This window comes from Nymphalis io, chromosome 4 (assembly GCF_905147045.1).
Source record: "Nymphalis io chromosome 4, ilAglIoxx1.1, whole genome shotgun sequence".
Taxonomy (NCBI): domain Eukaryota; kingdom Metazoa; phylum Arthropoda; class Insecta; order Lepidoptera; family Nymphalidae; genus Nymphalis; species Nymphalis io.
The window spans coordinates 8,555,626-8,576,597 of NC_065891.1; the positions used below are offsets into that span (position 1 = coordinate 8,555,626).

General features: G+C 30.8%; 3 protein-coding genes across 7 annotated transcripts; 1 reads left to right on the forward strand and 2 right to left on the reverse strand.

Annotated features, from left to right (window-relative positions):
- Nucleotides 1-1,507: 1,507 nt before the first annotated feature.
- On the reverse strand, nt 1,508-8,340 carry LOC126768205 (probable transaldolase). Of its 2 annotated transcripts, none has more exons than XM_050486171.1 (8): nt 8,191-8,340; nt 7,745-7,867; nt 7,457-7,580; nt 6,850-6,957; nt 6,642-6,773; nt 6,443-6,568; nt 5,977-6,202; nt 1,508-2,035 (listed from the first exon to the last, which is right to left on the reverse strand). In XM_050486171.1, the coding sequence occupies exons 2-8, from the start codon at nt 7,839-7,841 to the stop codon at nt 1,850-1,852; spliced, it is 999 nt and encodes a 332-aa protein (XP_050342128.1). In that variant the 5' UTR covers nt 7,842-7,867; nt 8,191-8,340; the 3' UTR covers nt 1,508-1,849. The 2 variants fall into 2 exon arrangements, with proteins under 2 accessions (XP_050342128.1, XP_050342129.1); XM_050486172.1 differs by lacking the exon at nt 8,191-8,340 and adding an exon at nt 8,088-8,106.
- Nucleotides 8,341-10,347: 2,007 nt separating this feature from the next.
- On the forward strand, nt 10,348-17,659 carry LOC126768178 (97 kDa heat shock protein). Of its 4 annotated transcripts, none has more exons than XM_050486125.1 (15): nt 10,348-10,644; nt 10,973-11,213; nt 11,357-11,498; nt 12,161-12,297; nt 12,378-12,532; nt 12,701-12,903; nt 12,985-13,103; nt 13,284-13,430; nt 13,937-14,054; nt 14,155-14,495; nt 15,059-15,193; nt 15,270-15,479; nt 15,569-15,711; nt 15,869-16,037; nt 16,119-17,659. In XM_050486125.1, exons 1-15 carry the CDS (start codon nt 10,529-10,531, stop codon nt 16,251-16,253), a joined length of 2,511 nt encoding a protein of 836 aa, XP_050342082.1. In that variant the 5' UTR covers nt 10,348-10,528; the 3' UTR covers nt 16,254-17,659. The 4 variants fall into 4 exon arrangements, with proteins under 4 accessions (XP_050342082.1, XP_050342083.1, XP_050342084.1 ...); XM_050486126.1 differs by having other exon boundaries at nt 15,080-15,193; XM_050486127.1 differs by having other exon boundaries at nt 10,349-10,644; nt 14,155-14,417.
- Nucleotides 17,660-18,483: 824 nt separating this feature from the next.
- LOC126768231 (cytochrome b-c1 complex subunit 8-like) lies at nt 18,484-19,145 on the reverse strand. Its single transcript, XM_050486204.1, has 2 exons — nt 18,937-19,145; nt 18,484-18,626 (listed from the first exon to the last, which is right to left on the reverse strand). Exons 1-2 carry the CDS (start codon nt 19,088-19,090, stop codon nt 18,532-18,534), a joined length of 249 nt encoding a protein of 82 aa, XP_050342161.1. The 5' UTR covers nt 19,091-19,145; the 3' UTR covers nt 18,484-18,531.
- Nucleotides 19,146-20,972: the final 1,827 nt, after the last annotated feature.

Here is a 20,972-nt window from a genome sequence, read left to right on the forward strand (position 1 = left end):
AGTTTCTCGATACAGTAAACAGGGCCAATATTCAAAAGCCTTATCGGTCATATGGTTCATAATTTTTTTATATTGTTTTATGTAACATACATAAAAACAGTATAAAAAATAGCGAAAAACTAAATAAAAAAAACACAAAACAAAAAATATCAATGTATAACGATGTATGACAATAATAATTTAAATATTGAAAATACTGCAAATGGAGAAAAAAAGCAATTGAACCTTTTTTTCAACAGAAAAGGTAAGACTTGTTTCTTTGAAAAATTTTACCTTCCATTAGAGCTTCGCTGCATTTAGGAAGAAGGGCCCCCCACCAAATTTTGATACAGGGCCCATCAAGGTTAAGCTACGCGCCTGTCTAGTAGCTAACTTATAAGGCCACAAATTCTGAGTTCAAATTCCAGTTCGGGCCAAAAAAAAGTTATCGAGCTTACTGCCGAGAAATCATCAGTCAATCAGTTGCTATTTGGATAAAAGAAATTGGCAGTGTTTAAGTGTCGGTGCCCTGAAAAATTACATTAAGCCGCTGGCATCTAAAATCTTTTCGGTATAGTTAGATTTACCGTCCCATCGGTTTATATGGGAATAGAGATAAGTTCGAGTTTTTTACTTTAGCGGTTGATTCCTACACAAACTACTTTACTACGAATGGGCGCGTAAACAGACTATGCTAGCATAACCTGAACCCTATTAAATATGATTGCTCATATAGATTTGAGCTCAATTTACCTTGGAAATATCTAAACCTCTAAAACTGTCCATTTCTTAACTTTGTTTTGCTGCTATAAACTTTCAATCATCATCATTTTGCAGACTATCATTTATAGGTAGCTAAAGTTTCAGTCAATTCAACCGAACAGTTATTTTATAGCATTTTTATCGAAAAAATGTTCGACGCGATTATTTAAATTGTCATAACATTATTATTTATGAACCGATTAAAATAAAACAAACACTAACTTTTAAGTGAAGTTAGCCACAATATATTAGTGAAAACCGCACCCAAATCCGTTAAGCCGTTTCGAAGATTAGCGTGCACAAACGCACAGACAAACAGAAAAAAAATCTAACAATCATTGTTTTGAATTCTATTGCGTTGATATAGACCCCCGATAATAGTTATACTCGAATATTTTCATGTACAGACAGCGATCAGTTACAATTTTATTATATGTATAGATTTTGTCACATCACAAGTTTTGTAACATTTTTTTAACATAGGCGAGTCATATCGGACGTTTTTGTTTCGTTTTCCTGAATCATGTTCATCATCATGTTGTAAAGCCGTACACATTGTGTCACAATAGTTACTATAGAATGAAGTCGAGTTACAGGCGTATAAGTTGGGGTTTGCTTGTATTCATGTTGAAAGTGTTATAATTTATTAGGTATACTTATTGCATTAGTTTTAAAATTATGTCTTTATCTAAAACGATAAAAATCTAACTTTTGCAATATTTATATAATAATAACTTGAGTTATCTCATAAAAATTAAACACAACATTCTATTTAAATTTTTATTTTATAAATAACATCACACCTGAAAAAGGCCATGTAAATAACAAAACCAGGAATGTATACAAATATTAAAATACCCTTAAAATACACATTTCTTTTAAATTGTAATAAAATTTATATAAATTTGTATAACGGCATAATAATATGTTGGAAGACAACAAGTTGTACTTAGTCCCTCAAAAATGTTTAAATAAAACAATGTTTTTGATGTTGTAACTATGACTATTATAAACTTCCCTGTGCAAACAGTAGATACAATCATTAAACAATAAACAAAATGAGTCATATGTGACTCATAGGACAGGGAAATGGTTATCTTTCATAGATTTACTTCTTTGCCAGCAATGACTTAATGAGTAACTCCAACTTTCTGGTATCTGCAGCAAACTTCCTGATACCTTCGGACAGTTTATCAGTAGCCATTTGATCTTCATTCAAGTGCCAACGGAATTGAGATTCAGTCAAAGATATTTTCTCAATATCACTTTGGGCAGCAACTTTGGCATCTAAAGCCTGTTGATAAAAAGAAGTATTTTTAATATCCTAAATAAGAAAAAGTAAGTTAGTATATAAACAAAATTATTGTACTCTAGATATTTTAGACAATAATTAACAATGAAAAAAAAATATATATATAACACTAACAATAAAAAGTAAGCATAAGCACAGAAAAATTTATACATAACTCATCAAATAACAAATAACAATCTTTTGGGCTCCAGTCATTTGTGTTATTCAGAGAAGGAAAGCTTTTAAAAAATGAGGCCATGGTCATAAGAAAAAGTATATCATACATACTATATATATACATACATGACAATGTCTCTCTCACAACAATTACTCTATTTTCTTGAGAGCTCTACATTACAGTTAAAACTACTCACAGACGGTCCGAAACATTACATTAGTTTAATCCTCCTTAATGGATATTATACCATTCAGAAAATAAATATAGTTTATTACATATATTTTCAGGTTATTACATAATAAGCTTGTAAAAGTCACACTAGTCGAGACATTTATGGAGACGGTTTTAAACTTATTCCGACAGGCTGCTAAGTATGGGTAGATGGATTATCCATTACATATCTTGGCTAGGTTACGCTATAGTAGAAGGTCCCAAATTTTTTGTCTCTACTACTATTATACTATTTGTTTTTTTTTTATAGAATAGGAAGGTGGACGAGCATATGGGCCACCTGATGGTAAGTGGTCACCAAACACCCTTAGACATTGGCATTGTAAGAAATGTCAACCATCGCTTATAGCCAATGCGCCACCAACCTTGGGAACTAAGATTTTATGTCCCTTGTGCCTGTAATTACACTGGCTCACTCACCCTTCAAACCGGAACACAACAATATCAAGTATTGCTGTTTTGCGGTAGAATATCTGATGAGTGGGTGGTACTTACCCAGACGAGCTTGCACAAAGCTTTACCACCAGTAATATATATATTATACTATTAGACTACTTGCCCATGTTTTTCGGTTTTAGGTAGACACCCCATATAGCATTTTTGAAAAATCATCATTTTAAAATTCGATTTTGAGCGACAACATAATTTAATGAAATATATTAATTTGCTACTATTATTATAAAAGTGTGAATATAAGTGAAACGACTGTCGCGCGGACCGTGACACCTCCCAGCGTACACTGGATGCGTGTCCCACCGCATTTAATACAAACCTATACATTAAGGTTATACTATTTATTATATACAATAAGAATCTGGCTAGACAAATCACGTGTCAATATTGATATATAAAAAACACAAAATACACACAGCCTCTAAAAATCGTCAGCATAAAATGAGCGCACAATTTAAAATTATGCGCTCATTTCAAATAGTCTCGCTTCGCCCGTGTCACTTCACGCTCGTTAAAAATGCCAAAGTGTTCGTTGAGAAATTGTAAAAAAGTACGTCAAGAACGTTAAAAAAGGATGGGATATCGTATTTTCGGTAAGTAAAAGTGTTTATTGATTTCTTTTTGTTGTTTTTATGACTTAATGTACAATGCAATATGTCATTTTGATTTAATTTGTCTTAAAACTTCACTCATCGGTCCAAGTATAATATGGCAAATTTCAAAGACCGCATTGTCAGTGTAAGAACTATGCATAATCTTAGTCAATGGAGTTCGTTCTTTTTTATTATGTTTAATTTTTTAATTAATAATTTTCAACTTTTTTGTGTTAAAGTTTTTGACAAATATTTACATAATATAGTTTTTAATTTAGAAATTTTAAAAATTAGTCTTATAAAAGCTATTATAGAAAAGTTTATAGACATTCGTTTACATTATATCGCAGAGAAAACAACAGAAAACCTAAAATCGAATTCAAAAAGACAACTCTACAATAAGCTAAGTTTATTCCAAGTAAATTAATGTGCTTCCTGCTGTTGCCATGTCAGTTTAAAAAATAATTATATTTTTAAATTTTACGAGTGATCAGTAGTAAATACACCCTAAAACTAGAAAAAATTGAAGTTCCTGAGACGATAGCTCGCTACCCAATTACCTTAAACTAAATAGGTACCTACTTAATTTCGATAAAACGTTCTACAAATATTTTTTGAACCAAAAAATTCAATAAATAATTTTACCAGTAAATATTTGTTTCATTGATTTATACACATGTCCTACTCAAAACATATTTACTCTGAGATAAAAATATAAATACGTGTTTAGAACACAATTTAACTCTTAAAAACGAATCAATGTCGTATAAAAATAAACAGTATAAATAATATTCGCCTCCACTCCATGCCTTATCCTACCGGCTAATTTCGGTTGTAAAATTTTATTGCTTTTGGTACACTGCTCTCTGAAAACAATTTTAAGCAATCCGCGTAAGGTTGAAATTTGCAAAAAAACTACTTATATAGAATTGCCGACAGTTTTGAGTGTTGTGTTCTGTGTATCTTGCGTAGACAGAGAAACTAATAGACGCAATTACGATTTCCTTCTCACTTACACAAGAAAGAGAACGAAAATTACGTTACAAATGGGTTAGACAGAGATAGAATTATCAAATCTTTTGTCCCTTATCGCGTAACCAGTTTTGGTGTTTGTTTCGCTATTTAAGTAGCGAAACAAACTTGACAGTTGATGCGTTCATTGTGTTTTTTGTTCAATTTTCGCTTATTTTTGTGTTAGAAAACGATTCTAATCCAGTGAAAAGGCCGAGAAACAATACTTATATCATATCGAAGGTTAAGTACGACGATTTTGTCCCTAAATATAGTTTCTCAGTGATGTTTATTTATGCCATAGCATGACGGAACCTTATATTGCATTAAAATCCTGAAGATAATAGGATTTTCCAGTTTTTATCATTCATAACCTATAATTATTTATCATGTAAGTGCTGCCAGCGTCATCTAAAGAAAATGTCCCGATTTTCGATAAAAAATATCGACTCGTAGACAATGCAAACAAATAAAAATGGAGTCCAATAATAACCTAAACTGCTTCGTTATATGTAAATATGTTATATTTATTTATTCGTTCTCTTTTTTATAATTTCCTAACAACATTATTTAACATTCTTCATGAATTTATAATATTATTACATTCCAAGTCAAGAGGTTAACATATAAATCTATGTGGCAACCATTCTTAGGTAATAACTTAATTGAGTGTTTTAGATTTCAACTTCTGAGGAGAATGCTAATCCAGTACCATATAAAGATGCTGAAGTACTATTGATAACGGAAACAAAAAAAAACAATGCAACAGTTTTTGAGTGTAGTTGGAAAACAAAACAATATTTTAATTTAAAAAAGTGTAATAAATTTAAAAAAGTAAAATTTAATAAACTTATTTTGTTTTAATGAAATCCTGAAAATTATTTATCTCCCAAAACAGGGAATGCAGTTACTATGGCAACATTATACGCACACATTAACAAACTATCTCTGTCGCAATCGCGGTTTGAGGGCCCCTTGGTCTATTTGTTTCTCTGTCTACGATATCTTGGGTTTTTTTATATATCAATGCGTCTCAACTACTGAGATCCACTATGAGGTTTTACTATCTACAGCCAATGAGTATATTTTGTTTTGTCTCTATTTAATTTAAGTTAATAGCTTAATGAGTAAGAATGATCAGATTATATTTGATCAGATTTAAAATATTGAAAAATTAGGTGATTGACAAATAGTTCTAAAATTCAAATTATATTAAGTAAATAAAAAAAGTACTAAATTTATATTGCATACATATTCATACAAATTAATTTTTATTAAATATTTTTACCTAATATTAAAAAAAAGTTAATATTTTCCTATCGTAATTGTAAATGAGATAACTCTTGTTTTACACCTGGCTGTTTTGGAAACTAGGTAATTGAAGTTTTTAGTATTGAAATGATTGTGATCCCTGAAATCCAGATGCAACTGTAAATACTAGAACTAATATTAATATTTCATGTATGCAATATACATACCTTTTTAAGAGGTTGTTCACTATTGGCAAGCTCTTGTAAAAGTTTTGGGCTAATTGTGAGTAAGTCACAACCAGCCAGTTCCCTTATTTCACCAGTATTGCGGAAGGACGCACCCATTACTTGAGTTTTGTAGCCAAATTTCTTGTAGTAATTAAAGACACGAGTAACAGATACTACGCCTGGATCTTCCTTTGCCTCATATGTGTTCTTTGTATGTTCAACATACCTACAACAGAATAAAAAAAAAACAATTTTTAGATTAAATTATCATTTATATATATTTATTGAAGAAGCATTTAAATCAGTCCCCTTAATATTTTTTATATTACACATAATTCATGTAAAGTGACAGCCTGTAAATGTACCACTGCAAGGCTAACATCTCCACTCCATTTGTAGGTAGAAGGTTTTGAGCTTATCCCAAATTATATTAGTACATTTGATTAGTACACAATTATTAACATACCAATCCAAAATTCTTCCAACAAATGGTGATATCAATGTAACATTAGCTTCAGCACAGGCAATTGCTTGATATAAAGAAAAAAGCAAGGTCAAATTACAATGAATTCCATGTTTTTTCTCAAGCTCCCTGTAACAAAACGAAAAAATGAATCAAAAATACTTTTTTTTTTCAAATAGCAATAACATAAAAAAAATCTTACTTGGCAGCTTGAATTCCCTCCCAAGTTGATGCCAGTTTGATCAAAATTCTTTCCTTTTTTATGCCATGTTCTGCAAACATTGTAATTAACTTGATTGCTTTAGCCATACTAGCATCCTTATCAAAAGACAATCTGGAAAAAGAGATTATATAGGGATAAAAATTATTTTGCAAATTATAAACTTAACATATAATATGATTTTTATTACCTGGCATCAACCTCAACTGATACTCTTCCGGGTATAATTTTAAGGATTTCACATCCAAACAAAACACTCAACATATCTAATGTTTCAGCTAGTTGTTCATCAATTGATCTAGAATAAAAAGTAAATGAAGTTTAAAAGCAATAAATATTTAAAATAATCAGTCAAACTGCAGCACTTGGTTTAATAATAAAGTGGTCACATTTGCAACCACAGGATCTAAGATATTATATTCCTTGTACCTAAATTCGAACTGAAACATAGTAACACAAACTATTTTTGTTTGGCAACAAAATAACTGACTAATGAGTGAATTCTAATTGATAACCTTTTTCCTTTACCTTAGCCAAAATTTATATTTACCGAATATACAATATATTACTTACAAAATATATAATCCTATAAAAATACAAGATGCAGTAGGTAGTAGCAGGTCAAATTACGTTAAGACCAGCATGTCTCTCTGTTATTAGTTCTGTTATAAGTTATTGACCAGAGTTGAAACTTAATTAATTATATATACTATATTAACCTTCGGTTTGTAATTTTTCAGCAATATAATAATGTAAATGTTATACAATGTACAATTTTAGTCATTTAAAATACTCACCCTCCACAGTCCTTGCCATATTTAATAGCTTTATCAAGCAAATGTTGATATTGCTCCATACCAGCAGCAGATAAAATTAGACTTGGGTTTGTGGTAGCATCTGTGGGTTTATAGGCTTTCATGGCTGCAAAAACATTCAGATAATGATTATAAACTTCGTCTTTCTAAAGTACATTGTCGAAAAGGTTACATACATCGTTGTTATGCTATGGGTTTAACATTGAAGTTTAACTACCCCATAAGTGATTGTTACCCCATAACTAACAATAATTATATATACTTTCTAACCTTCAAAATCGCCTGTATCAGCCACGACAGTGGAAAATTGTTTAAGTTGATCTAATGCACTCATTTTGGTACGTTTGGCTTGAGGTTCACTACTCATACTGACTGATTTCTGGTAACAATTGCCTGAAAAGTAAATTGAATGACAATAAGTAGAGCGGAAAAATGTTTACGCGGGACCGGTTAAGTCTTGAAGGTGACCTCGTAAATCAACGTATAATGATATATCGGAATGCAATCGTCATCCTCGTTTACCGATAACCTTTATAACGAACGCTTCAGCGTTAAATATTTAGTTATATGGTTAGTTTTAGTATGTTGTACCAAAACTAAATTGAATATTTACCAAAAATAAGTTTAATTGATTTGTGGAAATAATAGGTTAATCAAACTGAGAGATTGTAGCTGTTGTAAGCCAACAGATTTATTAAATTAATTAATGTACATACTTGGATACTTGTAGCAAATAGTTTTTTTAGTGCGATCAGTTACGTCAGATATTTATCCAAATTCCCGCCAACCCAGTATTACCAGAGCCAATTTATCGAGGATTCAACTATTGAAGTCGATTGTAGTTACTACTTTCTGTTTGGTGATAACGTGACGTGACGCGTAGAGTTCTAAGCCACGAACTTCCAATCCAATCTAATTCTACTCGATATGTCTATATGTTGTACATGTAAAGGATCTTAAGCATAGAAACCAGGACAAACCTTATGTGCACTTATAATGTGCAATAATAATAATTAATAAAAAGCCAAAAGATAAAAACAATTAGGGATCCGACAAGTCATTTCGTTTAATTAGCACAAAATATACTATTATAAATAAGGTTGTTGTGCCAGATATTTTTCAAACGCCTTCCCCCATGAATGTTTTGTAAATATTGGCCGCTTCAAAAAGTGTCGGTATCTGAGCAAACTCACGGAGCTTATACTAAGAAGACTCATTAATTAAGTTTCGCATGTACTTTAAACACAAGTATTCATTGGAAATTCTTATAAATATTGTTGAATGTGAATAAAGGAAAATATATATTAGCTTAGGGTAAAATGGTGAGTGGGATTTTGTATGATAATTATTGTAAGTTTTTAAGCGTAGGCAAATACTAACTATAAAATTATCAATAATTTAAAAAGAAGTTTGCGAAATTGAAATAATATATTCATTGACTTTTATTTAATTCAAAAGAAAAGTCAATATCTACCGTCTGAATTCGATTTGGTTAGTTATTATAATACGGTTTCTCTAATGTCGTAGTGACGTAGCTTTCTGACCACAAAAATGTACTTGCTGTATCGATAGCTATTCGCCCGTATCATATTAAAGGGGGTTATATTGTTATATATAGGATATCCCAAAATTTAACGTTAAGTTAAAACCAGGATGTGAGCTGTTTTAGAACTACTTAGAAAAAAAAAATGTTTTTTTTTTAAACATTTTTTCGTAAGATGTGTGGAGGAATTAAAATGTCAGTTATTCATAACTATACTATATTGATTTTTATTCATAAAACGACATCGTACAAAACCTTCATATGAACAATAATTACTACATAGGAAAAACATATACAAAAGGAACACGAACCAAACAAACGCGCGATTATCGCCATGTGTGAAAGCGCAAATATAAAATACTCCGACTGAGCTTATCCGAAGAACGATGAAGAAGGCAGAAGCACAAGACACAAACAAATTAATTACATAAATAATCTGAGAACCTATTTTATATAACTAATTAATTCGAATATTTACTTTTTATCTATTTATGCACTAACATAATAAAACAACATAATTAGAAAAATAAAGTTATTTTTAATTATTATTTTTTTTCACTTTTCTGCCGTGTAAGTTATTTTTAAAGCGGGTATAGTAAGTTAACGTCAAGAAAATAATGACAACATTAGGAAATTAACAGTGTGGAGCTTTAACATAAAATAATATATATAAATGAATTAGATGTTAATGTAATTGATTCTCTATTCGAGTTTTATTGAAATTGTATTTTGATTTGAAACATCTGTTCGCATCCTCTTGGGGAAAACTCGTATGCCGTTACGGCAAACGGTATTTATTTTATTAACGATACTCTTATAACATTGATTTTTTTTAATATGTACCGTTAATGTTTGACATCCTCTGACACTATTTATTAATTAAATTTATTATGAGGTTTTAAAGGTTGTAAAACTGATGAAAAATATACGTTAAAAGTAGCAGGTTTGTAAAACATTAGTACTATCACTTTTTAAATATTATAAGTCATATTATAAAATCATAGGAGTTTTATTACTTTGGAGTTTTATTACTTAGTTTCAGTAAAAGAATAGTGAAATTTATTGTAAATTTATCTAGTTTTTGTTTGGCTGCTAAAGCTATTTCTTTAATATCAAAACGCAATCCTAATTTTTAATGATTAAAAATAATGATTAATTTTAAAATATAAACCCAATAAATAATATATTTTCTAAACTTGATAATTTTATAAATGAAGAATTTTTATAGATTAGGTGAATGAAACCTTAGAAAAGTCCTTGTCATCTATGAATTTAATAATGCATTTATTCATTCCAATACAATTCCATATTTAGTCTGTGCTTCTAGAAAATTCGGGTACATACCTTCAAAGGAAATAATATCTAGACTCTGTGTGAAGGTACTGTGTTGCAGACCGGCGTTCCACTGAGATCGACTGACTGATTGTCAGTTTATAGCAACGTGTTTTGTGTGACCGAAAAAGGGTGATATTTCAAAGGTTTTGTGTCTATTATTACAATTTTAAACCAGTATGGCCGCAATGTCAGTCATAGGTATTGATTTCGGAAACGAATCGTGTTATATAGCTGTTGCAAAAGCAGGTGGGATTGAGACAATAACTAACGATTACAGTCTTAGGGGTACACCGTAAGTAATAATTTATACCTTCTTATTTTTAAATATTTTACTGAAATAAACTTCAATATTCATATTAATTGTCCTGCGAAATAACCATAGAAGTTAATATGTATATATAGGAATATAACTTAATCATTCTAATAATTAGAGAGTAATGTAATTGATTCATCATTCATGATATTAAATTTTACTAACGATATCTTATTGATTATTTGCAGATAATGTGATCAATAATTATTTCGTATAAGTTACATACTTTCATGTTTAACGATTTTACTGATTTTTCTACTAGGTTAGTTAGATTCATCGTTCATATTTGCAATTAATCAATTTCCAGGTCATGTGTTGCATTTTCACCAAAGAACCGAATATTAGGTGTAGCAGCCAAAAACCAAATGGTAACAAATATGAAAAACACTGTATTTGGTTTTAAAAGACTTTTAGGTAGGAAATATTCAGATCCACATGTGCAAAAAGAGCTGAAACACTTCCCATTCAAGGTTGAACAGAGAACTGATGGTGGAATTGGCATTAGGGTCAACTATCTTGGTGAAGATAATGTATTTAGCCCAGAGCAGGTTTGTTGAAAATTTTATCCACAATTCTATAAAATCTAATTAGACATTTATCTCAAGGTCTTAGCAAAGTAAACATAGATAAAAAATCAATATACATTTATATTTGCTTGTTATAACCTCTAATACAAAAAAAATATTTGTAGATTACAGCAATGCTGTTCACAAAGTTGAAAGATGTAGCTGCTACTGCATTACAAACTCAGGTTAATGATTGTGTCATATCAGTACCTAGTTACTTTACTAATGCAGAGAGGAATGCTTTATTAGATGCTGCAACAATTGCAGGTAAGCCGTTATAAATTTGTATCAATTATTGTTTTGTCTTGGTATGCATTAAGATGCATCATTGTTATTGTTAATGTTACAGATGGAGATATTATTTTTGTATCCTATAAAATCACTTATATTTCCTGAATAAAAATGATACTCATTTACATTAGTATCAATGCAGTCATTATCAAACATCAAGTCTTCTATGCTCAATCATATGCATAATAATTTAAATGATCTATCAAATTCTTAATAACATTTTAAATCATTTATTCGATTTTGTTCACACAATCAAATTAAATAAAAAGTCACAAAATGTGTTATATTTAATAGTAATGTAAAACATTTTTGTACTGTAAATAATAGTTATATAATTGTGTTATATAAATAAAGGACTCAAAACTTGTACTGAAAAATTAAATTCATTATTTTTATCCTATCATCACATATTTTTCATATATAAAAATAATTGTTTTGTTTTATTTATTAATTTATAGTAAGACTTGAAATAGGTAGGTAGGTATGTTAGTAATCAGTACATCTAATTCAGAATGTTGGCAGCCTTGCCTTTAATTGCACCACTAAGGTTTTTATTGGTCATGGCCTTGACCTTCATGTCAACCTATTCAAGTAAAACTATTGATTCTGTGTTTTACTCTAATAACTAAATGTTTTAGGTCTCAATGTATTACGTCTTATGAATGAGACCTCTGCAACTGCACTTGCCTATGGTATTTACAAACAAGATTTACCTGCACCTGAAGAAAAACCTCGAAATGTAGTTTTTGTTGACTTTGGTCACAGTTCCCTTCAGGTATATTATTAAGACATATTACATTTAAATTATTAATATGAATTAAACAGACATTCATATACATATTTTGTTCTTCATAGGTGGCAGCATGTGCTTTTAATAAGGGTAAATTAAGGGTGCTAGCCACTTCAACAGACCCTTTCTGTGGTGGAAGAGACATTGACATGGCATTAGCTGAATATTTCTGTCAAGATTTTATGACTAGATATAAACTCGATGCCAGGAAAAATCAAAGGTATACTTGATTTACTAACATTTTGGATTATTTTTATGTCATTACTTTTAATTATGTAAATATATTTTGTTTTTTTAAATTACAAATTGAATTGAATTGTATAGGTGTGGTGGATAGTATAATTAAGTGAATGTTATATTACTGTTCTTATGATCACAATGTTTCTAGAGCTTTCCTTCGGCTTTTACAAGAAGTAGAAAAAATTAAGAAGCAAATGTCTGCAAATAGCACTCGTCTGCCTTTGAACATTGAATGCTTTATGGAGGAACGTGATGTTACTGGGGAAATGCAACGTCCTCAGATGGAACAAATATGTACTGAGACTTTCAATAGGGTCGAAAGGACATTAAGAGGCATTTTGCATAATGCCAGTAAGTGTTATTATTACCTTATGTATATTATATATATACTTGATAAAAATATATTAACAAATAATCCGATTTCCTTTTCAGAATTGAGACCTGAAGATATAAACTCAGTGGAAATTGTAGGGGGTTCTACAAGGATTCCTGCAGTTAAAAATTTGATTGAACAAGTTTTTGGCAAGCAAGCATCAACAACACTTAACCAAGTATGAAAGATATTTAGTAATCAATTCAACTTCTAAAAAATGTTAAATTTAAATTGATGACAGTTTTATCGGCAAAATATTATATACTATAATAAATACTACGTGTAAAATGATGGTAACAAAAATATTAATTCCCATTTACTGCTAATTGATATTAACAAACGAAAAATTTTTTTTCAGGATGAAGCTGTATCCCGTGGTTGCGCATTGCAATGCGCGATGTTGAGCCCCGCCGTACGCGTGCGGGAGTTCAACGTGACCGACGCGCAGCCCTACGCCGTGCGTCTCGCCTGGGACGCTGCAAGAGGAGAGGATGGTGACATGGAAGTAAGGATTTTTTTTATCCAATAGATTTTATCTATCTATTATATTGGCAATAAAACAATAATGTATTTATTGGATGAGGTAATTAATAAATCAATATATAGACTCAATACACAAGTCCAAAAAAACTAGCACGAAAATTTTACGCGCATTCGCTCTTAAGGTAACAACTGTAAACCAATGTATATATCTTGCGTCTGCAGTGTTTTTCATAACTTATTTATGAGCCCATTCCTTCTATCAAAATTCTCCATAGGAGTTCTCTTGGTTCATTGGTTGTAACGTGAGTAATAATTATAACCCATAATAACGTATTTGTAGGCTTGCGCGTCATCGAACAATTAAAGGCGCGCAACCAGGTTTATGGGATTTTTTGGTTTCGAGATGATAAGTGTGAAATGTTTATGTTTATAACTAAAAGATACACCAAAATAATTAAAATCTGCTTAATATGCCACAAGTTGCAAAATCTCTTCAATCAATAAATTATTAAATTATTTCTTTTACAGGTTTTTCCAGCATTCCATGCCGCACCATTTTCCAAGATGCTTACTTTCTATAGAAAAGAACCATTTTCAGTTAGTGCTTACTATTCCGATCAAGTGCCCTATCCTGATTCTTTCATTGGTAAGTATCTTTTATTATGTAATCTGTACAAAAAAAAGGTAAACCCTGTGAATAGATGATAAGAAGGTTTGGAGCTTATACAAATCGTATTTCATAACAGGACAATGGAACATTAAAGATGTTCAAGCAACAGCTGAAGGGGAGTCACAGAAAGTTAAACTTAAAGTACGAGTAAACATTCACGGAATAGTCACGGTTGCTTCTGCATCTTTAGTGGAGAAGAAGCAAGATTCTTCTCCAAATGAAAATGTCGAGATGGAAAATTCCAATGACAACGCGCAGGGCACTCAAGACGCCCCGATGGAGACTAACGGTGGTTCCCAAGAACAACAACAACAACAAAACGGGCCCGATAACCAAGAGGTGAGAGAGGATGAAATGAAAGGAGAGCCGCAACAAAAACAATCGTGGACACAGAGAGTAGGACAGTGGTTCAGCGGGGTATGTGTCGGTAGCGCGTTTGTGGAGTGAATCTGTGATGTTTGTTGCTTCACTACTTATTTCTCAATGGTTACAACATTTTCTAGTCTGGATAAAATTTTTCAATTAGTTGATTTTCCCATAAATCTATTTCTTCCTAAGTGAATTGCAGCAGACATCACATTGTTTGCAGCTTCCCCACCCTCATTTGAGGCCCCATTTGCACAGTATTTTCATAAGGCTTTAATGTAACCTTTTGAAGATACATTACAAATTTTCGTTCTCTTGAAGCATTTATGAGTAAATAGTCTCTGTGTCCACGCATGTTTTTGTTTGCCCTGCATTTATTGAAGTATATATATTATAATTTATTTTAGCAGCAACCAGGATAATTTAGGTAATGTAATTTTTTTTACTGCTTGTGTTGATTTTAGGTGCAAATGGGTCATCACATTACTTGGTTATATTAACTTCTCACAAGAATCTAAAATCATGTTAACATTTAAGTTGTTAATAAATCCAGGTCATTGTGGTGGTGGGGAGATTATTATTGTAATGTAATGAACAGAACTTTTTATTTTTAGGAAAACAATGATGACAAAAAGGATAAATCGAAAGATAAATCCAAGAAGGTTCTTGTAAAAACTATTGAATTACCTATAGATGCACGAACTCATGGATATGCTCAGCATGACCTGAATGCTTACATGGAGCAAGAGGTACAATCATGTAATGTATTACTAAACTGTATTGATAGAACCTACAACTTAAGTTAATATGTATACTTATGACTAGGGTAAAATGCAAGCTCAAGATCGCCAAGAAAAAGAACGTGCGGACGCACGTAACGCTCTTGAAGAATATGTTTATGAACTTCGTGGAAAGCTGTCTGAGGGTGAGATTCTGCATGACTTCGTAGCTGAAGAGCAACGTCAACGACTCGTCAACCAACTTGATTCACTGGAACAGTGGCTGTATGATGAAGGCGAGGATCAAAATCGACAAGTATGGATGTTATTATAAACCTACTTGAGAGAGTAATCAGTATTTGAAAACTAACATTTAACATATTTATTTCATTTTGCTTTATAAAGGTTTACAGTGATAAATTGGGAGAATTGCGAACAGAAGGGGAACCCATAAAACAACGGCGACTTGAATTTGAACTTCGCCCCGGAGCTCTAGACGACTACGCTCTCGCTATTCAATTAACTAACAAGGCAGTTGACTTATATAGGTAATTTCATTGTGCAAAATTATAAATAAAAAGTTCTTTCACAATTATTTTATTGTAGTATTGAATTTAGTTTAGCATATAAAGTAATTTTAAATTAAGAAACTATTATGTAATAATTTAGTTACTTGCACTACTAATCACTATTCTATATCCAAAGATCTGGTGATGCAAAGTACGCGCACCTGACCGAAGCCGACATTCAGAAAGTTGTGGATGCTGCTAAAAACGCGCTGACGTGGTTGGAGAACGCCCGACAGGCATTGGCCCACGCGCCCCGACACTTGCCGCCGCCGCATACCACGCACCAAATTCGACAGGAGAGACAGGTCACATACAATATCATACTGATATGTATAGCAATAAATAATTATAATGTAACATAAATTAAAGTTAATTTTTTATTACAGACTTTCGAAAATACGGTAAACCCTATTTTAAACAAACTCAAGCCTAAAGAGAAGACTCCACCACCAGCTAATCCCACCGCGGGCGACGGCCAGCCAGCCGACGCATCATCGCAGGAACAAATGGATGTTGAATGAACACACTGTCTTACTCACATTTACATACACACACAGCTAAAACTGAATAACAACAAGACTTTAGACAGAAGCCTTCACTCCACGACTAAGCTAAACATGCTGCCGATTGTTACCACAATTTACATGAAGTGGCATTATTGTTTTGACTGTATTTTTCGAATAAACAGGATGAACAATTCCAACTTATATAACATTTTTCATTGAATCTCTAAGTAGGTAAAAGTAATAATATTTCAATACAAACAAGAGATGATTAATATTTAATAACCTATAATGCCATTTGAATGTAATAATATTTGCTTAAAATCAGAAAATCAAGATACACAAGTTAAGCCTGAAGTTGTTATTTAGTTGTCTGGACCCTTCATAACTAGCTTACCAATATTCACATCTCATAGGTACATACAATTATACTAAATTATTGTTTTGAATTTAACACATGATAAATATAAATTGTGATTTAAAAAATATATATTTGTTGAGACAAATAACTGTTACTTTAACATAGCGCATTTCTAATATAGTACACTGGATAGTATTAATTATTTACTTTTTTTGGTTTATGTATTTTTTTGTACTGTTGCTATATGTTTTCATTGTGATAAAAACCGAATAAAATATTTTGCTGAATAAACGTAAGCAATTATATGTAATATGAAATTTTGCTTACTGCTTCAGTCAATACTATAGCATAATTCTGTTTTGGTCATTTTAGCTAATTATTAAATTAATATAACTTATATTGTGTCTGAAGTTTTCTTTTATTATTTTGGCATTGCGATACATTATTTAATATATAATTATATTGGGATTTATTAAATAGCCTTGATGATAGCTATGAAGTTACACTTGTTAACATGATTAAAGCATCAAAAGAAATGATATAGCTTATTAAATTTGTATATTGATTTCAATGAAGAAGTAGTGATATAAATATTATTATGACTACTAACAGCAATAAAACGTTTTTTGCCTTTATAATATAAACATATTAATAAACTCAAAATTTTCACTCATTTTAAATAAATGGTTTTATTGCGTGATAATGAAAACAGTATTCTTATTAATAAAATCGATGCTGCAATTCTCATATACCTTTTTTTAATCAATAAAGGTAAACTAAACTACAACTAACAAAGTACTACTTATTAATATTACATTTCTTGTGATAGTTAAATCTGAAATTTGTTTCATCAACTACAATTATATCGCAATAAAACCAAATATTTAAAACAATTATATACAGTAGCAAAAGTTGCAAATTGTATTATTATTATATGCCACAGAAACAAAAAATAATGTAAGATAGTGTAGCACTGGCGTGCGTTGTAAATTAATGGTCGAACCATTGTAACATTACTTGTGCATTAAAAATGTTAAAGCTTAGTAAAATGATGACTTAACAATTTGCGTTTTATTAAATCAAAAGGAAAAGTCAATTAATTACAGGAAACTAAACATTATAACCTAATTATGGTTACTGTTTCTTATCTACGAAAGGTACTTAAATTAGACAGACATTTTTAAGGATTATGATTCAGTAGTAAATAAATTTGTAAGTATTCAGTAGTAATTAAGATTGTAATCATATATATTATAGACTATAGATTATAGTCAGCGTTATTAAACTAGCCCTCTCGCGACGCGATCTTATTTTAATGCTTTTTCTATCTACGACTTAAATGCAAGACGGTAGTATTTCAATTTTTTTTTCATTTACAAATTATTTTGAAGATTAGGGTATACCCTATAGAACTATAGTTCTTCTTAAGTATACAAATGTAGTTTCGATAACTTTTAGCATTTCGTGATTTTTTCTATCGAGGAAATTTTATATCTCTCATCAGAACAAAAAATCTAATAAAGATATTATCAATTCGAGTCATGTAAATATCTGACAATAGTTTTTTTTAAGACTTATTAACAAATCAATGGCTTTTCTGGTAGGTTTTTTTTTTTTACTATATATATAATTCTCATAAGAATAAATTAAAACGAAGTAAATATACCATAAATGAAAGTGAAAACCACATAAAAATTCAGGACGCAAACAAGTTACAAGATAACGCGGATAGCAGTTTGTTTTTTTTTATTATTTATAGATATGACAAAATAACGCCATGTTTTAAAATCAAACTAGGAGAAAGAGATAAAAGTTATGAAATCATTGCATCTTGAATTTTGTGTTAAGCAATAAAATTATTTATTACACATTAGACATATTAATGAATTCTAAATCATTACAGCAGAACAGTAAATTGTTACTAAGAACTAAGAATTATGTATCATTGATATAGTCTTCTGGTTTTTTTCTCAGTCTTTGTCGATGATTTTCTTCTACACTTTTATACATTACTATGGCACCTAAAAAGGCTAAAAATATAAAAAAAGAGTCATTTATCTTTTCATTGAGCATCGAGACAGTAATTATAGCCCTACCACCTAAGTTCTAGGCAGGTCTTTGTAAACGTTAGTCTGGAAGACCCACTCATCAGATATATTACTGAGAAACAATAATTCTTTGTTGCCATGTTTCAGTTGAAATGGTCATGATAAAAAAATTAAAATAGAGAGACATAACGTTTTAGACACAATCTAAGATTGGCGTTTCAATTACATAGTAACGAAAAGTTTATTGTTATTGTGCCAAAATGAAGGCACTTATTTTAAATAAATTACTTACGTGGTAACCACGTTAATATAGTCGCTTTCGTGCGCGGGATGAAATTTGGAATACCATATCTAATAGCACGGGCAAATGGCTTCTGCTCATGAGGTGATATCTGGTAGTATATTATTCCCCGAATAAAAGCTAAATTGCCGAATTTCTTTCCCATTTCAATGCGAGGTTTTTGTATTCGTTCAGATATTAAAAGGTTGTCGTCACGGGTTATTTTAATCTATTCTAATTTATCGTCCGATCTGTTTGCGTAGTATTTAATAAGTTATTAGAACATAATATTTTTGACATTAGTATTTATTTTTAATTTTAAAGAACAACTGCTGATACCGTGAAAAATAATTATCGACTATTATATACATTCAAAATTATTTTATTAAGTAATATAGCTTTTTTATTTATTATATACATAAGTCAGTTTATAAATCACAATTTACCATAAATATTGGTTTAATTATAGTAAAAGCTTGTATTTCAACTTTCGACAGGTATCAGTGAGGTTTTACTCACAATTCTAAATTAACAGATGAAAAATAAATACCTTTTATTTCCAGTATAAGTGCCGATACTGTAAAACAAATTATTATCTAATTTGACTATTGCTGAATCTTTCTTTTCTGTTAGGACAAAATGAGTAGAATTTATTTGAATCCTGTCAAATTAGTTAACATTTTTGCAGACTGACGCAATAGTTTGCGGTAGGGAAATATTTTCCGTTCGTTTTAAACAGTTTGTAGTCTTGTCCTTATCATTTAAAGTAAGCCCCGTTAAATATCAAATTCCACAGAACCGGCAACGATATGCCGTTTATATGTTATTGTGCAATCACGATCTTTTGACAAACACTATAAATTTATTAATTAAAACTGTCCAAAGTATTTAATTGTTTATCACTACTGCACAAGAGCGAAAACAAGAAAATGGGGAAATACCAATAACAGAAAGTATCATAAAAGTAATAGTTTATTTGAAACAAAAATATATATTGTAACAAAGCATATAAAACATTATATTTAACAAAAAAAATTATAACTACATTAAATCTAAGGAGTTGCCGAATGTTTTGAGAACTTTCGAAGAAGTTTATATTAGTCCTCACGAAACAGATTATTCCAAGGGCATTAAACAAATTAATATAATAAATTCGTAGTTGGTAGTAAAAAATACGAAAACCATTAAATTAAAACCTAGTTCTTATACATGTACAAGTATATTTTTATTAAATTGTTAAAACAAATATATTCATTTAATATATAATAGGTATGTTATTACGATAAATTTTTATTCATAATCTTTGAATATATACACGTTTACAATCTATAATACAATCGCGCACGCCAAAGCGGCACCGTTTCGGTTACTTTTGAAATGACAGTAACAGTAGTATGTATATTTTGAAAAACGACTTAGGAAAAAGAAAATTGATTTCATACGCATATTTCTTTTTTTTTGCATTAATGAATTTATGAATTTCATTATTTTATTAAAAGCTTTGAGCATTAGAGGTCCCACAGTTTAATTTTTTATAATAAAATGAATACTATAGAACTATATAAAGTACAGTAGTTTTAAATTATTAAGTATCCATTGACCAAAATCGTGGCGGTATAACCACGCAAATGCTGGAATCCGAAAATGCAAATCCTGAGAGCGGGCAGCAGCGCTATTGGTGAAAGATTTCTAGCCACTGCGGTCACCGACCCGCCTGTCAAGCGTGGTGACTAAGGCAAATACCCCCCTATGAGTGACGACACACGTCCTGGCCATGGTACCGACCATGGTAACGGTGCGATGGTGGGTGCTAAGAATCCCAGGGCTACGGCAGGGTACCACAAACGGCGAATGTTTCTGGCCACGTATAATGGACGCTCTCTGCGGCTGGACGAAAATTTGACAGAATAAGAAGTTGGAAGTAGAGTTAAGTCGTATTAACTGGGGTCTAGTAGGTCTATCAGAAATCCGAAGACAGGGCGAGGATACGATTACCCTAGATGCCGGTCACTTACTCTACTTCCGAGAAGGACATCAACCATCCCAAG

Coding starts and splice junctions, on each gene's coding strand:
- LOC126768205 (XM_050486171.1), bottom strand. CDS start 7,841: ATGAGTAGTGAACCTCAAGCCAAACGTACCAAAATGAGTGCATTAGAT. Junction 6,569..6,641: donor GAGGGAATTCAAGCTGCCAA/GTAAGATTTTTT, acceptor GTTTTGTTACAG/GGAGCTTGAGAAAAAACATG. Junction 6,203..6,442: donor GTTGGAAGAATTTTGGATTG/GTATGTTAATAA, acceptor ATTCTGTTGTAG/GTATGTTGAACATACAAAGA.
- LOC126768178 (XM_050486125.1), top strand. CDS start 10,529: ATGGCCGCAATGTCAGTCATAGGTATTGATTTCGGAAACGAATCGTGT. Junction 13,104..13,283: donor CATCAACAACACTTAACCAA/GTATGAAAGATA, acceptor ATTTTTTTTCAG/GATGAAGCTGTATCCCGTGG. Junction 14,496..15,058: donor TAGGACAGTGGTTCAGCGGG/GTATGTGTCGGT, acceptor TTTTATTTTTAG/GAAAACAATGATGACAAAAA.
- LOC126768231 (XM_050486204.1), bottom strand. CDS start 19,090: ATGGGAAAGAAATTCGGCAATTTAGCTTTTATTCGGGGAATAATATAC. Junction 18,627..18,936: donor TATATTAACGTGGTTACCAC/GTAAGTAATTTA, acceptor TTATATTTTTAG/CCTTTTTAGGTGCCATAGTA.